General features: G+C 43.8%; 1 protein-coding gene across 3 annotated transcripts in view; it reads left to right on the top strand.

Moving 5' to 3' along the window:
- Nucleotides 1–6,034, top strand: part of Prox2 (prospero homeobox 2) — a 22,053-nt gene extending 16,019 nt beyond the window's left edge. For 2 of the 3 annotated variants that reach the window (XM_028771899.1, XM_028771900.1), the window contains exons 3-5: nt 2,092–2,199; nt 3,721–3,915; nt 4,319–6,034. In XM_028771899.1, coding sequence (XP_028627732.1) covers nt 2,092–2,199; nt 3,721–3,915; nt 4,319–4,504 — 489 coding nt within the window. In that variant the 3' untranslated portion in view covers nt 4,505–6,034. The remainder of the gene's footprint in view (nt 1–2,091; nt 2,200–3,720; nt 3,916–4,318) is intronic. The other variant, XM_028771901.1, reaches the window with a different exon arrangement.
- The last annotated feature ends 9,813 nt before the right edge of the window (nt 6,035–15,847 follow it).

Consider the following 15,847-nt stretch of genomic DNA (forward strand, 5'->3'; position numbering starts at 1 on the left):
TTTTTTTTTTTTTTTTTTTTTGTCTTTTCAAGACAGGGTTTCTCTGTGTAGTTCTGGCTGTCCTGGAACTCACTCTGTAGACCAGACTGGCCTCGAACTCAGAAATCCACCTGTCTCTGCCTCCCAAGTGCTGGGATTATAGGCATGCGCCACCACTGCCCGGCAGGATGCAGGTTTCAAACCCAGGATCTGATGGGCAAAGCACAAGGGTTTTGTTTTTGTTTTGTTTTGAGACAGTGCTTGTCTCTGTGTAGCCCTGGCTGTCCTGTAACTTGCTCTGTAGACCAGGCTGGCTTTAAACTCACAGAGATCCACCTACCTCTGCCTTCCAAGTGCTGGGACTAAAGGCTTGGGCCATCACTGCCCAGCCCAAGTTTTAACCACTGTACCACATTTTAGAAAGGACCCCAGAGAAGCTAAGTGACTTGCCCCAGCTCACACAGCTAATAAGTAGCCAAATCAGTACCCTAACTTAGGAAATTTGGGTTCCCAAATCTAGATTTTCAGTTTTTATGAACCAATGAGGCAGGGTCAGAAGGCAGGGAGACAGGGGGCAGGGTCTTCCACACAACAGACTAGACAGCTACATTCAGTGGATTCTTCTTACTGGGATCACTGTCCTACAGCCACAGTGAATGGATGTGATGCCCAAGGTTACTCTGTGGAATGTTCCTTAGCAGCCTTAGGACCATCCCGGCTTACTCTAGATATTCACATGCACTAGGGGCAGCCCCACAGAACCCCTGGCAGAGTTAAAAGGAAGCAAATCTGTCTTTAGGGGGTGAGGTGGCCTGAAGTATAATTTTCCATATGCGTATTTTTGGCTTAGCACTGACCATCCGCTCACTCCTTTAATGTGCATTTACTGAACGCACTACTATGTTCCTGGCACTGGGAAGGGTGTGTGGAGCACACAGAGATAAGATAAAGCCCTTGCCCTCGGGGAGCTCACAGTCTAATCGGGGGAGACAACACCTGCAGTAACTGAGTTTCATGTCATAGTAGAGGCTTGTACAGGGAGCCTGTGAGCTCTGGCTCAGCAGACAAGGGGAAGTTCTGCCATGTACTAGGTACGGCAGAAATAGCCCAGGGCACAAACTTCTCAAGAGAGCAGGAGCATGATGGGACATGATATCTGTCTGGCTACATGTCTCCTGGCTCACACTTCTCAAGGCCAGAATGGAGATCACAGAGGTGACTGCTCTCTTATTTTATAGAATATTGAGGTGGAACAGAAGAAAGTCACTACCTGAAGTTCCCAAGTGGTTTGTCTGTGGCAGAGCTGTCTTCTCCTAGCCCATTCTGAAAAAGCACCCCGGCTACAGGAGCTGCACCAGTGCCACACAATCCATGAGGTGTGACTTTTACATACCAAGGTACTTGAGAATTGTGCCACAGAATGATGGGATGGCTTACAGGTTATCTCATCAGCTTCCAGACAAAGAGATCACAGCAAATGCCCCAGGAAGTCAAGAAAAAAAACTAAAGTAGAAACCACAGGGAATCGGCAATCATTACTTGGATAATCTGGTAAAATTATTTGATGAGATGGTTATTATTTTATTAACTTTTTTTCGAGACGGGGTCTCATGAATTCTAAAACTAGATGACCTTGAACCTCTGACCTGTCAGCCTCTACTTTCTAAATGACTGATTACAGGTGTGCATCACCACAGAGTTTAAAACTTTAAAAAAATAAACCTCATGATTTTATTGTCTTAGTAACAATATTGGCTTAGACTGGATCACTTCCCCCTTTTATTGTCTTTCCATTCAACATGCTCGCATCTCCTAACACCAGAACTGGCTTTGCTCTGCAGCTCGGCTAAGTAGTCAGGTCTCGACACAGTCTTCTTGGTAGTTCTAGTTGAAGGGCTCAGGCTGCTCCCACCGAAAACCACACTGCTCCCTATCATAAAGGCTGCTTTCCTTGGGCAGATGGAGGATCCCCTGCTTCTTACGCCACGTTGCTTTGTAGGGTGGTGCTTGCCGCAGGTCTTGCAGAAATGCTCCCCATGTTTGTAGAGCAGCCATTGAGACAGGATGCAAGCTCGGGTTTTAAAAATGCTCTTTTCCTTGACACCAAAACACATCCAGGAAGGCCTGAGCCCCGGTCACCTGAAGAAGGCCAAACTCATGTTTTTCTTCACGCGGTACCCCAGCTCCAGCCTCCTGAAAGCTTGCTTCCCTGATGTTCAGGTAAAGTCCCACACTGCGCTGCAGCCCCTGTATAATACTCAGTTGCTGTGTGTTGTGCCCAGTGTGAGGAAGTTCTAGGTTTTCACGTGCCCTTCGTGTTACTGATGAAACTGATGAAATTTCCAGTTCCAGGACTGCCTGGAAAAAAAAAAACCCTGGGATCTCCTTGCCCTAGGAAAGAGTAGGTTTCAGAACGCTTGGGCCTTTGGGCAGCTGACAATTCCAGCAGTAGATCGGACATCGAGGTAGAGGGGGACTCTGGTCTAGGAGGTGGAGACCTTATGAAAAATAATGCAGTAGGCTAGAGGCATGGCTCAGTGGGTAAGAGGACTGGCTGCTCCTGGGGAGGACCCAGGTCTGCATCCCAGCACCCACATGGCAGCTTACAACCATCTCTAACTCCAGTCCAGGGAATCTGATGCCCTCTTCTGGCCTCTGTAGGCACTACATGTATGTGGTGCACATACATACATACATACATACATACATGCAGGTTTACTCATACACATAAAAATAAATCTTTTTTTAAATTGGGGGTTGAACCCAGGGCCTTGGGCATAGTAGGCAAGAGCTCTACCATCTATAGGCTTTTTTTTTTTTTTTTTAAGAAAAAGAATGTGAACCAGGTAGTGGTGGTAGTGCACGCCTTTAATCCCAGCACTCAGGAGGCAGAGGCAGGCAGATCTCTGAGTTCCAGGCCAGCCTGGTCCAAGACAACCAGGGCTATGCAGAGAAATCCTGTCTGAAAAAGAAAGTAATAAAGAGAGAGAGAGAAAGAGAGAGAGAAAGAGAAAGAGAGAGAGAGAGAGAGAGAGAGAGAGAGAGAGAGAGAGAGGATAACCACTAAGGAAATACATGAAATGTAAGGGGCTAAGGCAGTATAAGGCAGTAGCACATTGGCACAGCATGTGTCTAGCATGCATAAGGACATGGTTTGATTCCTACTCAAAATATTTATAAGACATCATCCTATTTACATTCTGACTGCTGTGTGTTTCAAAACTGAGTGGAAGTACATACAGATCTAGTGCAACCGTAAGGAAAATCAAACTGAATGTTAGAACCAAACCCCGCATGTACTCACAGGCAGTTTCTGAGATCCACTACTCTCAGTCGCGAGGTAAGGGCATACCTCAGGCCAGTCTCTGCAATCCCCACAGTAAATACTCCTTCACATTTCCAGTCCTTCTGTAACTCTAGTCAGGAGTCTGCTCCCTGACCCACACCCTTACCATTCCCCTTGGCCAGTTACCCCTCGGGCTCTAAGGGACAAAGGCAAAGTCATGCTTAAACACATGGACAAAAGCCTAAAAGTCTTTTATAGACATAACATCTATTTTCTAGTAAATACTGAATTTTTTAGTTTAACTGCATGGGATTGGCCAGTACCTGCGGCTTCTTTTTCTGAAGGAAAAATGGTTAGTGTTTGAGGCCAATTCACATTAATCTCACGCTGACAGTTCTGACTCTGAGCACCCCGCCGCAAATGTCTGACTTGATATAAATCCTTTGTTCACACAGTTCAACCGCTGCATCACCTCCCAGATGATCAAGTGGTTCAGCAACTTCCGTGAATTTTATTACATCCAGATGGAAAAGTACGCCCGGCAAGCACTTTCAGACGGTGTCACGAATGCCCAAGCGCTGGCAGTCCTCCGAGACTCGGAGCTTTTTCGAGTTCTCAATACACACTACAACAAGGGGAGTGACTTTGAGGTAAGACGTGCACAAGATCTAACGTGTGTGTTCTCATAATGGTTAGCAAATGGCAGCCATAAGCCTGAGGACAGCCTTTCTCACAACAGGTCTAAGGAAGAGAAAGCTCAAACCTCTCATTTCCCACATAGTCATTAAAACATACCCAGTCGGTGGAATCAACAAGTCCCGAAAGACTCTAATGCCCGCTCCCAAGACTGTCTTCCTGGATGGTCACTTAAGGGCTGAGTTTCACTAGGAAACAGGGTAGTCTTGGGCTGCAGAACCCAGGGCAGCAGAGCAGGGTACTCTAAACCAGCATCAGGCAGCAGCAGGCAGGCAGCAGCAGCCAATGGGCTCTCCATGGTGCCAGCACTTCCAGCCTCATTCCTTCCTTTTCTTGGGGGTGTCTTTGGGGCTGCAGGTCCCAGACTGCTTCTTGGAAATTGCCACCTTGACATTACAGGAGTTCTTCAAGGCCGTCTCTGCAGGGAAAGATTCAGATCCTTCCTGGAAGAAACCCATTTACAAAATTATTTCAAAACTGGACAGTGACATCCCAGAGATACTCAAATCTTCCAGCTATCCCCCGGGACTGTTTCCAAGTTAAGAGCAAACAAAACGAGGGCAAGTATGACGTTACAGGACTGGGATTCCAAGATGGGAGGTGGAGGCAGGGGGATCAGGAACTTAAGGATAGCCTTGGCTACAAAGACAAAGATCAGACAAAATGAGCAGACGGGCCCAGGGTGGCCCAAGTTTTGTCATAAATAGCAGTTTAGCTGTAGTCATAGAAGAAAGCACAAGAGGAACCCCTCCCATAAGTGCAACTGCCATTTTGAATACTAGTTTTCTTGTCCAGAATCATCCGAGACTCTGTAACTACAGTGCAGTAACTAAGTCTATCACTGTGTTTGTAGTCTATTGGGAGAGGAATGCAAGTCTGGAATCAGAAGGCTGAAAAGTCATTAAGTGCTATGGCATGCTGACAATTTCCTGGTATTTCTGTAACTCTGGAAGGAGATTCATAGCCCAGTGGTGGTGGTAAACAGGTTTAATCCCTGCACTGGAGAGGCAGAGGCAGGTGGATCTGTGAGTTTGAGGCCAGCCTGGTCTGCAAAATGAGTTCCAGGACAGCCAAGGCAACACAGAGAAACTCTGCCTTGAAAAACAAAAAACCAAAAAAACTCCAAGAAATTTTGAACTGTGGGTACCTCATTGGTCCTTATGCCAGGGTACAGGATCGGTCAGGACTGTGGAGGAACCAAAGACTGTGTACACTGGACTCATGCTGCCACTCAGGATCTCCAACAGGAAAAATCCATACCAACAAGGCACCTGCAGAGTGGCACTGCCATCTGATCAGGTGGGCACTCAGGAGTGCTTCATCATCCAAGACATTCACCGATGGCTTCTGCAAACTTCCTAAAGGACCTCGGCATTGCTGTGGCTTGCATCTGTCTGCTGGACAGACTGACACTGGGTCAGCTGACTGTCCTAACAGTCCTATGTGGCCTATGTACTGGTGCCCCAACTGTCATGCATACAAATATATACATAAATGGAACTTCATGAGAAAGCCCAAAAGGGACCTTGGGGACCATCTGGTCCACTTTGTTTAACCTGTGGAGAAAACTGAGGTTAGCATACACTCTACAGGGCCTCAGAGGCCATGAATGACAGGGCTGGGACAAAGGCAGAAATGGAGATTTTCCTACTCCAAAATGATTACAGTCTATGACTAAACTTGCACTGATGAACAAATGACATCCATATTTTCCCCTATAGGTCCAACACAATTGTGACAGACTCTGAGCACCTAAGCAAGGCACCCATAAAGTAGAACAACTGTGTCTTCTAGTCAGAACCAAGCCTGTAAGCACTGCTGAGGATGGGCAGGGTGGAGTATACTTCAGGTTTCACAGTGCTAAATGAGGGGCAACTGTGCCTACGGTAGCTCCCTTCCCTGCCATCAACCTAGAACAAGTCCACACCTAGCTCCTCTACCTCCGTGACCTGATGGGTAGTAGTGTTGGCTATCGCTAGACATGTCAGACTACACCACCATGAACAAAGTCTTTCCTCTGAATTTTCTGTTCATATAGTGGAGAGAAGAAACAAAAAACACTTAAGCAAATCTTGTCCTTATAGATCACATAAGGTCTTGGGTATTTGTTGAATACTGTTGGTGTTGCTTGTTGAGTACTGTTGGTGTTGCTTGGAACTGAACCCAGTGCCTCCTTCCTCTTGCTAAGTGTACGTTCTATCACTGAACTCCATTGAACTCTACTTCTAGCTATCAATTTCATGTGTGTGGTCTTTTGAGACAGGGTCTATGCAGACCTGGCTGTCCTGGAAATATGTAGAACAGGCTGTCCTCAAATCCTCAGAGATCTGCTTGTCTCTGCCTCCAGCGTGCTGGGGTTAAAGGAATGTACCACTACACCCAGGGCAAGTCTTATTTTAATATATAAGCATCACTCTAATCTATTTCTATGCTCACAAGGCTCTCCTCTTCATCAAAACCAAGGAGTTTGCCAAACTTAAAGTTTTGAACATTTGCAAGCACAGAGTAGCCTGTGCAAGTGCATCAGTTGTTTGGAAACAAAATAACTCTCCAGAGCAATATTACACAGCTATTAAGACATTCATAGGAAAAAAAAAAGATAAAAAAAAGATAAAAAAAAAAAAAGACATTCATAGGAAACAGCCCCACAAGTCCATATGACTGTCCAGTCCCGAACCTGAGCTTCATTAGCCTAGGTCTTAAAAACTTGGGCCAAGCCCTCTCCAGGGCTGTGGAATTTATCCTCAACGCTAATTAGATGGGGGAAAATGTGCTAGTTCAAATTGAAAACATTTGTGTATTGCAGTCTTGCCAGGAAGCATTCTCTAACCACTGAGCTCGACACAGAAGAATGTATAAATATGCATGCCCTGCCAGCTGAAGAATTTTGTCTTATTCCAGTTTTCTGTTTCTACCATGTATGTTTTTGTCAGTGTTGGGAACTTACTGTGAGCGTGAGCTAAGCCAGTCATGTTCTTTTAGGAGTCCCAACACTGCCAAAGGTCTGGTCAATTTTTCCACTAAGGTATATGTGGGTGCTGATCTCTCCCCAATCAGGCATCCTCAAGTACTGCATAGTGCTACAGTCTCCAATGGCAGACAATAGTTGTAGGCTGTGGGGTGTGCTGAATTACCTATCAAAAGCAGACAGTCCTCTGACATTTTGTAGAACAGATACACTAGGAAGCTTTTGTTGAGGCAAGTCTATCTAAGTAACCCTAACTGCCTAGAATGAGCCATATAAAGGAAGCTGGCCTTAAATATGCAGGGGTCCTCCTACCTCTCCAGGGCAGGGGTTACAGATGTGGACCACCCTGCCTGGCATTTATTTCAAACATTTTCTTATAATATGTATGACTCCGTCAGACTCAAACAGTAGGAAGCCAAAGGCTCCTTACCTGAGCCATATTCATTTTTCAATCAAAGAAAGGGCAGGGATAAAAGAATATTCTTTAATAAAGGTCTATATTCTGGTCCCATTATGGATATTATTTTTCCAGGAAAGGTCTTATTATGTGTAGCCCTGGGTGGCCCGGGACTCACTATTTAGACTAGGATGCCTTCCACGTGCTGGGCTTAAAGGTCCAGGCCCAGCTTGGAGGCCTATTTTACAATAGTCTCAGGGATGAGGATTTAGTTCAGTAGGAGTGCTTGTTTAGCATGCATGAGGCCCTGGGTTCCAGCACCGAATAAACCTGGTGTGGTGGCATGCGGCTGGAAATTCAAACACATGGGAGGTAGGAGGATTATAAATTCAAGGCCACTCTTAACTACATAGCAAGTTGGAGACCAGTCTGGGCAAGTTCGAGACTAGCTTGGGCTATATAAGATCTTATCTCAAAAATAAATAGAATCCAACTAACTGAAATTTCACTGGTTTCCTGAGTAGTTATCAGTAGTTATCTTCTCTCCCGATCCATCCATCCATCCATCCATCCATCCATCCATCCATCCATCCACTACCTACCTATTTATCTATAGTCTGAATTTTCATAATTATCCGTTTGAGTCCCCACCCTCTTTTGAGATGCAACCACTGGTTCTGTAAAGCAGCTCAAAGTTTTATGATATGTACATCCCCAAACGAAACTCAAAACATTTTCATGGATTCGTACAAGCTGTAAAGTACTTGCATAGACTTCACATACTGCAACTACTATTTCTCAACACAGAAGGTAAGAACTCTGAGGACTATAGTAATGGGTCGGAGATAAAGAACGCTCTTACCAGGCTGACTGACTGATGTACACTCACATTTGAAAAGTGCTTTCTACTTCTCTCCCCCATCCCTGTCTTTTGAGAGGAGTTTCAGCAGCTGAACCCAGGGCATCACGTGTGGTAACAAGCACACACCCCACCACTGAGCAACACCCTCTGCAAGTTCTCTGCAGTTGCTAACTGCCTTTACATTAATGCTTAGGGAAAAGCTTACAATATAGCAAGCATGGTATTTCTCACAATATTCTCTCTCTCTCTTTTTTTTTTAAAGATTTATTTACCCATTTTATGTATTTGAGTGCAGTGTCGCTGTCTTCAGACACACCAGAAGAGGGCATCGGATCCCATTACAGATGGTTGTGAGCCATCATGTGGTTGCTGGGAATTGAACTCAGGACCTCTGGAAGAGCAGTCAGTGCCCTTAACCATTGAGCCATCTCTCCAGCCCTCTCACAATATTCTCAATCAGATGTACAGTAAGTCATAGGCACTGATACAAAGAGCTTCTGTGACCTACATTAGCAACTAGCAATACACACCACCGTCTGTAAAATACCCTCACAAAAGCAATGTAAGAAAGGATTTATTCTGGCTCACAATTTAAGGGTATAGCTCATCATCACTGAAGTCAAGGCAGCGTGACACATCTCATCCACGACTGGAAACAAAGAGTGATGGATGTTAGTACCCAGCTCTGTCTTTCCATTTAACAGTCCTGGCATCCCGCCCAGGAATTGGTCCAGTCCAAACTAAGATGGACCTTTATAGACATTCACAGAGGCTAACTTTAATCTAGATAACGTCTCACATGTCTGCCCAAAGACAGGGTGTCTCCTAGGTGATTCTGAGTCCAGTCAAGCTGACCACCAAGACCAAGGATCATAATCCTGCAGTGCCTGGGTACCTGCACTTACGTCTATAAAATGCTCACCTATAGAAGTTGATTCATTAAAAAGTATTTTCCAAGCCGGGTGGCGGTGGTGCACGCCCTTAATCCCAGCGCTTGGGAGACAGAGGCAGGCGGATTTCTGAGTTCAAGGCCAGCCTGGTCTACGAAGAGAAACCCTGTCTCAGAAAAACAAACAAACAAACAAAGAAAAACAAACAACAAAAAAAGTGTTTTCTAGGGTTAGACAATTTCTACATTAGATGATACTAACTTGACTAGAATAGCTTATTCATATAAGCTATAAGAATATAAGCTATTCTAGTCAAGTTAGTATCATCTAATGTAGAAATGTAGTGGTTCTCAACCTGTGAGTTGTGACCCCTAGGGGGAAGAGTGTCAAGCGACCCTTGAACAGGGATCTCCTAAGACCATCCTGCATATCAGATACTTATGATTTATAACAGTAGCAAAATTACAGTTAAGAAGTAGCAATGAATATAATTTCATGTCTGGAGATCACCATAATACGGGTAATTGTATTCAAGGGTCCCACAATTAGTAAGGTTGAGAACCATTGCTCTAGATACTGAATTATGTCATAAATAAGAACAACCCCTACACACGGATGCTGGCCTCTGGGGAAGGGAGCATCAGAGGAAAGCAATAGGAAAATACCCCATAGGGAAACAGGAGAGGCAGATCCCCAAAACCTCATAGGCTTCACAGGACCATGTACTTGTAGTCTGGTTTCTCTTGGACCAGGTCTTTCTAGGACACTGCGCCACTATCTGGCTTCTTAATGCCTACAACTGTTTTTACCATGTCCAGATGCTTTTTACTCTCAAATCTGTTCTCTTGGAAATGTGTTTCCTGGCCTCCGTGGTTTATTCTCCTCCACCTTATGCAAGAACACGTCTCTCCCTGCCAGTTGTTCCACTCCTCGGAGTTTGACCTAACGCTGCTGCTCTGCTTACATGTTCTTACTCGCTCCAGCATTTCTCCTAAGAAGCCTGTGCCCAGGGACCTACCAGCTATGCCCTTGAGTGGGTTGCCTACTGTTCTGGCCTCAGCTTTGCCATCTACAAAAAGCACCTATCTCCTAGTACTGCCCTCGGTTTGGGGAAAATAGTAATGGTTAATGTTTAGCAATCTTGGTGCATGGTATGTTCCCTGGAAATGTTAATTATGTTGTGATTTCAGCTGTCAAACTGTGAGCAAAGTCATATGTTTGTACTGCTTTCCAGTGGGAAAGACTCGAGTGGAATTGATAAGACATACTAATAACTATTGAGTGGCACTGATAAGACATATTTGAATCTCAGTTTTAGTAACTATGCCGTAACATATACTAATGTGTTCTATGCAGAGTAAAATTTGGCTTTGAACAGATGTTAATACACTGTGAGGGTGAAGAAATCCACTAAGGCCATGCACTGGGACCTCGATGAATGTCTTTGCTTTTCCTTCTGACACTCCTACGCTGCTCGGCTTGACATGCTGCTTGCTAGTTTATTTCTAAAGCTTGCTTTTATAGGACAACAGAATCCATTTCTGACGTCCTCTAATCATAGGTAGTGTATTTCTAAGATTATATCATTTTCTATCTTTAATAGATCCATTGAGTAGACTGTTTTTAACTTGAATATTTTCAATATTGAATATTTAACTTCTGTAGGTATACAAAGGAAGTGTACAGTTGCTTCACTTATAACAAGAAGTTGTATTTTCTTTTTCTTATTTTCTCTTACTCTGCTTTTTGAGACAGGGTCTCTCTTTGTAGTCCTTACTGGCCTAGCACTTGCTCTGTAAAGCAGGCTGGCTTCAAACTTAGAGATCTGCCTCCCTCTGCTTCCCTAGTACTGGGATTGAAGTTGTATGCCACCACACCCAGCTAATGGGAGGCATTTTTAATCTTGGTTTCATGTGTTTGTCCTAGGCCTGATTCTCCCTGTAAGCTCTTTTGTGGCATGAAGCATTTCTGGAAACTAACACTCTAAGGTTAGGTGAATTGTAAACATTTCTAAATTTCTATTTTTTTCTTTCTTTTTGTTTTTGAGATAAGGTCTTCCTGTGTAGTCCTGGCTGACCTGGAACTTACTCATGGACATCAGGCATACCCTGAACTCAGAGCTCTGAGTGCTAGACTAACAGCATACATCACCATTGCCAGCTGTATTTTTACTTTTAAATTATGTGTATTTGTAAGTGTGGGCCTGTGCCTGAGTACAGTGCCTGAGTATAGTGCCGGAAGCAGTCCCGGTGCTGAATCCTCTGCAGCTGCAGCTACAGGGAGCTAAGGACTGCCTGATGGTGGAACTCAACCCAGTCCCTCTGCAAGAGCACTACACACTTTTACATGCTGAGTGAGTCAAGGCTTGAGCCCCAAACTGGCATTCCAAAATAGCCAGAGTGCTGGGACAGTGAGATAACTCAGTGAATAAAGGTGCCTGTTGCCAAGTCTGATGACTTCATTTTGACTCCAGGATCTATGGAAGAACAACGAATGCCTGCACGTTGTCCTCTGACCGGTACACACACACACACACACACACACACACCACCACCACCACCACCACCACCAACAACAACAACAACAGTAATAATTCAAAATAGTAATGCATTATTTTAAACAAGGATGAAAAAGGGTGCTCTAAGCTAATGGGACCAAAAAATACATAGGTGTCACTATGAGGTAAAAAAAAAAAAAAAAAAAATCATTAAGCCAGGCAGTGGTGGCGCATGTCTTTAATCCCAGCACTTGGGAGGCAGAGGCAGGCAGATTTCTGAGTTCGAGGCCAGCCTGGTCTATACAGTGAGTTCCAGGACAGCCTGGGCTATACAGAGAAACCCTGTCTCGAAAAAAACCAAACCAAACAAAATAAAAAATTTAAAAAGTATCTCAAACATTATTAATTTTCTGTTTCTAAAACACAGTAATTACTAGGAAGAAGTAAAAGAACCCCACGGCCCAGGGTTTAGGTTTTTCTCACTTTCACTGGGAAAACTAGAACATACACACATAAGGAACATTTGCAAGGATATGTAATGCAACAATGGGGCAGCGACTGACCAGGAGGGAAACTGTGTGTGTGTGTGTGTGCGTGCGTGCATGTGTGTGTGTAGTGGCACATACCTTTACCTTTAATCCTGAAAGGAAGGCAAAGGCCAGTCAGCCTGGTCAACACAGTGAGTTCGAGGACAGCCAGGACTACAGTTGATACTCTCTCAAAAAATAAGCAAACAAACAAACAAACAAAATTTTGAACACATACATAGGAATTTATGTGCATCTAAGATAGTGAATGTATACAAAGTATAAAGGCTATCACAGATGTAAAAAAGAGTACGTATTTAATGTACCTATACATTTCTACAAACAAAAACATTTCGAAAACCAACCTTCAAATGGCATCACTAAATAGCTTCCTAAAGGGGGGTGTGAATGATGATGTTTTGGCTGTAATACTTAACCTTAATAATGAAAATAAGTTCATATATTGTGCCTGGAATAGATACATCAATTTTAAAAAGAGAGAGATAATGCCCAGCACTGGAAGAAACATCAAATTACACCTACCTTGACGGTGACAGGTGCCAAGGAAGCAGCTTTAATGACACTCGTCCTTCTCCAGTGGAAGCAGAGCATATTTACAGCAGGTATTCCAGTCAAGTACAGCCACCCAACAGCTCCACTGAGCCCAAGGGCACGCTCACTGGCTCCTTTGTCTATGGCATACTACTAGAGGACATATAAATGGCTTGCTTCTATCTTCAAAAATTGGGTAAGGGTGAGCCCACTGCAAAGTCACTGAGTGTACTGTATTGCCTGGCTCAGGGAAAACAACTGCCTTTCCAAAATATCAGATAAAGGTGATCATATATTTATACTTATATGCCGCTTTACCACATAACCTTTCTTAATAATGCCTTCCAGAATTATCACCATCCCTCAGGATATGTATCAGAAACCCTAAGATTATGGCAGGTAGTTTGTAACCTCCAAATGTAGCTTCTAGTAATCTCTGTATTATTTTATAAAAACTACTTCACATAAAAATCCAGATTTCCAATTATCTTTATCTGGAAATGCTGGTACTTTTCTTGAAGGCAATTACTATCCCATGGGTCACGTGCTTTGAAACAGCTCAGTCCCTACCGTGCCATGTATCACTGTACTTCAGGTTGACACCTTTTCTCACAGTAAAAAGCCAATACTTGTATTGATAACTCTCCCCAGTATATTCACGGGGTGGGGGGGGTGGGAGGGGAGGAGAGCGTTTGTCCATGAGAAAATGCCTATATGGCTAATTTGAAAACTATCCTGTTGTACTGGCCAAGCCTCTTATCTGTATTATCTTCCTCTGCTCTGAAGACATTTGAATTCATGATCCCTGATCTATATACTCTATGAATGGGTATGCCATCAGCAGCAAGATACAGAGACAGTGAAAAGGCGAACACAAAACCTGGTTGTGTAAACATATGTTGACCTACTTGAATAAATATTCTATTTAAATTCTCCAGGTACCAATGTTGAGCACCAACTGTAAATAATAGAGACCAGATCTGAGACCAGCACCAGGACACAGGAGGAGTAGCAGTTCTCACCTTCTAGAGTTTGCTCTTAGGACTCACAGAGGATGTAAAGGACAGGTGCCTGGCTACTCAACTTATAAAGGCAAACCAGGAAAGGCAGGAGGACAAATCCATGAGAGCTCAGAGGAGGGCCAAGAGGAGGGTACGTGTGAATTAGGCCTTCAGAGAGTTCTACCTCACAGAGAGGCAACAAATATTCAGGGAGCCGAGTCAGTGTCCCTGCAGTACGCCTGGAGGGGGCTGGGAACCAGGTGCTAACAGACCTCCATTTGAAGTGGATGAGCTTGTCCTTAATTAATAAGGTGCTTGATGGGGAATTACAAATTGAAGTAGATAGGATGCTAATTACTAAATAGGTTGCTGCCAGGCAGTAGTCGCGCACACCTTTAATCTCAGCACTTGGGAGGCAGAGGCAGGTGGATTTCTATGAGTTTGATGCCACCCTGGTATACAGAGTGAGTTTCAGGACAGCCAGGGCTACACAGAGAAACCCTGTCCTGAAAAACAAAACAAAACACACACACACACACACACACACACACACACACACACACACACACACACACAGAGAGAGAGAGAGAGAGAGAGAGATAGAGAGAGAGAGAGAGAATATCATGATTTCCCTACCCTGAGGGAATACACCATTATTTTTGCACCATAACAACATTTAAGATTATTAATTTTTAAGCTGTGAGAATAAAGAAAAGGAAATATCAAACACACAGTAACTGTTTACGGGTGATCCTAGGTGTACAGCTCTCGTGCAACTGTGAGAAATGTTCTAAATGTATGGCACTGTTCCTCAAAGAGAAACTTACACAATGTATTTTAGGTTCATATAGTTTAGTTATACACACAATAGTTAATATTTTTTTAAAAAACCCTCATGAAGGAATTACAAAGAAAACCCAAGTGCTGAGCTATAGACCAGGAAACCTTCGCTCACCGTAGGAAGTTTAATAAAGTCCTTTTGCTTAGCTCACGTTTAAATAAAAACTAAAATGAAAAATAAAAGGGGTGCACGTGACTAGAATGAGCCCAAGGGTCCCATTAAATGTTAGCTATTGAGTCAGATGAGGCAGGGAGGTTCTGTGAGCTAAGCCACATACAACCCACCTTCCAAAACAAAGTTCTTGTTGTTAAAATACTGAAATTCTCATGTTAAAAAATAATCTGAAGTCAAATATGATGGTTGAGTGCTTACACTTACCCCACCCCAAGAAACATTGTGGAAGAGGGAGGGGTGGGAAGAATGTAAGAGCTGTCTGGGTCAGAACGCTGTGAGATGCTGTCTTCTGCACACATAGCCCACACACTCAACAACTCACAGCCGCTACAGTTACCCGCACAAGATCAAACCAACAAGACCACCCAACATTCCATCAGGCAGCATTAATTGAAATCAATGCGTTAAAACAAAACCAATCAATCAACCAACCAACCAACCAACCAACCAACCAACCAACCAAAAAAACCCAGCAACAAAACAGGAGAGGACATGAAGGTGGGGTGGGAGTGTGTAGGTTTAAGACTCACTGTACACACATATGGAATTATTAGAGAGTAAAAGGTATCTATAGAGCCAGGGCTGGCTTTGGACTCCTGGTTTTTCTGACTCCACCTCCTAAGTGCTGAGGTTACTGCATAGGCCACTATGCCCAGACAGTGTTCTAGAGAATCTAGAAAATTGGGCAAGCCAAAAATTCAAATCTATAGCCACAATTTTCACTGGCTGGAGAGTGCTGCCCTCTTCTGACCATAACTACCATGATACCCAAGCACTAAAATGAGCAACCTCTGTCCCCAGTGTCACCTGTCAATTCTACATGAATTTGTGATTCCTGCATGTACACAAGAAACATTCCATTATTTATTCTCTCTGCAAACATAGAAGCTACACACGGAGCTCAATACTTCGAAAGAAATAAGGATGAGAGAACACTCAACCAATTTTATGGAATGAGATGTTGCCCAGCTCTGGCACAGCAACTAAAAAAAAAAAAATCAAGTCTTCGATTTGTGGTAATTTTGCAATAATTCTGCCAACCATATAAAGGGACCCAAAGTACTCTGCTGATTCTTGAAGGTTAGGCATTACTGATCCTTCAGAGGTTCCATGTCTTCCTCATGGAGTCATAAAGTACTAAGAAAAGAGAAAGAGGAAAGGAAAGAGAGGGGGGGGG

The sequence above is a fragment of the Grammomys surdaster genome, unplaced genomic scaffold (assembly GCF_004785775.1).
Source record: "Grammomys surdaster isolate TR1022 unplaced genomic scaffold, NIH_TR_1.0 210, whole genome shotgun sequence".
NCBI lineage: Eukaryota > Metazoa > Chordata > Mammalia > Rodentia > Muridae > Grammomys > Grammomys surdaster.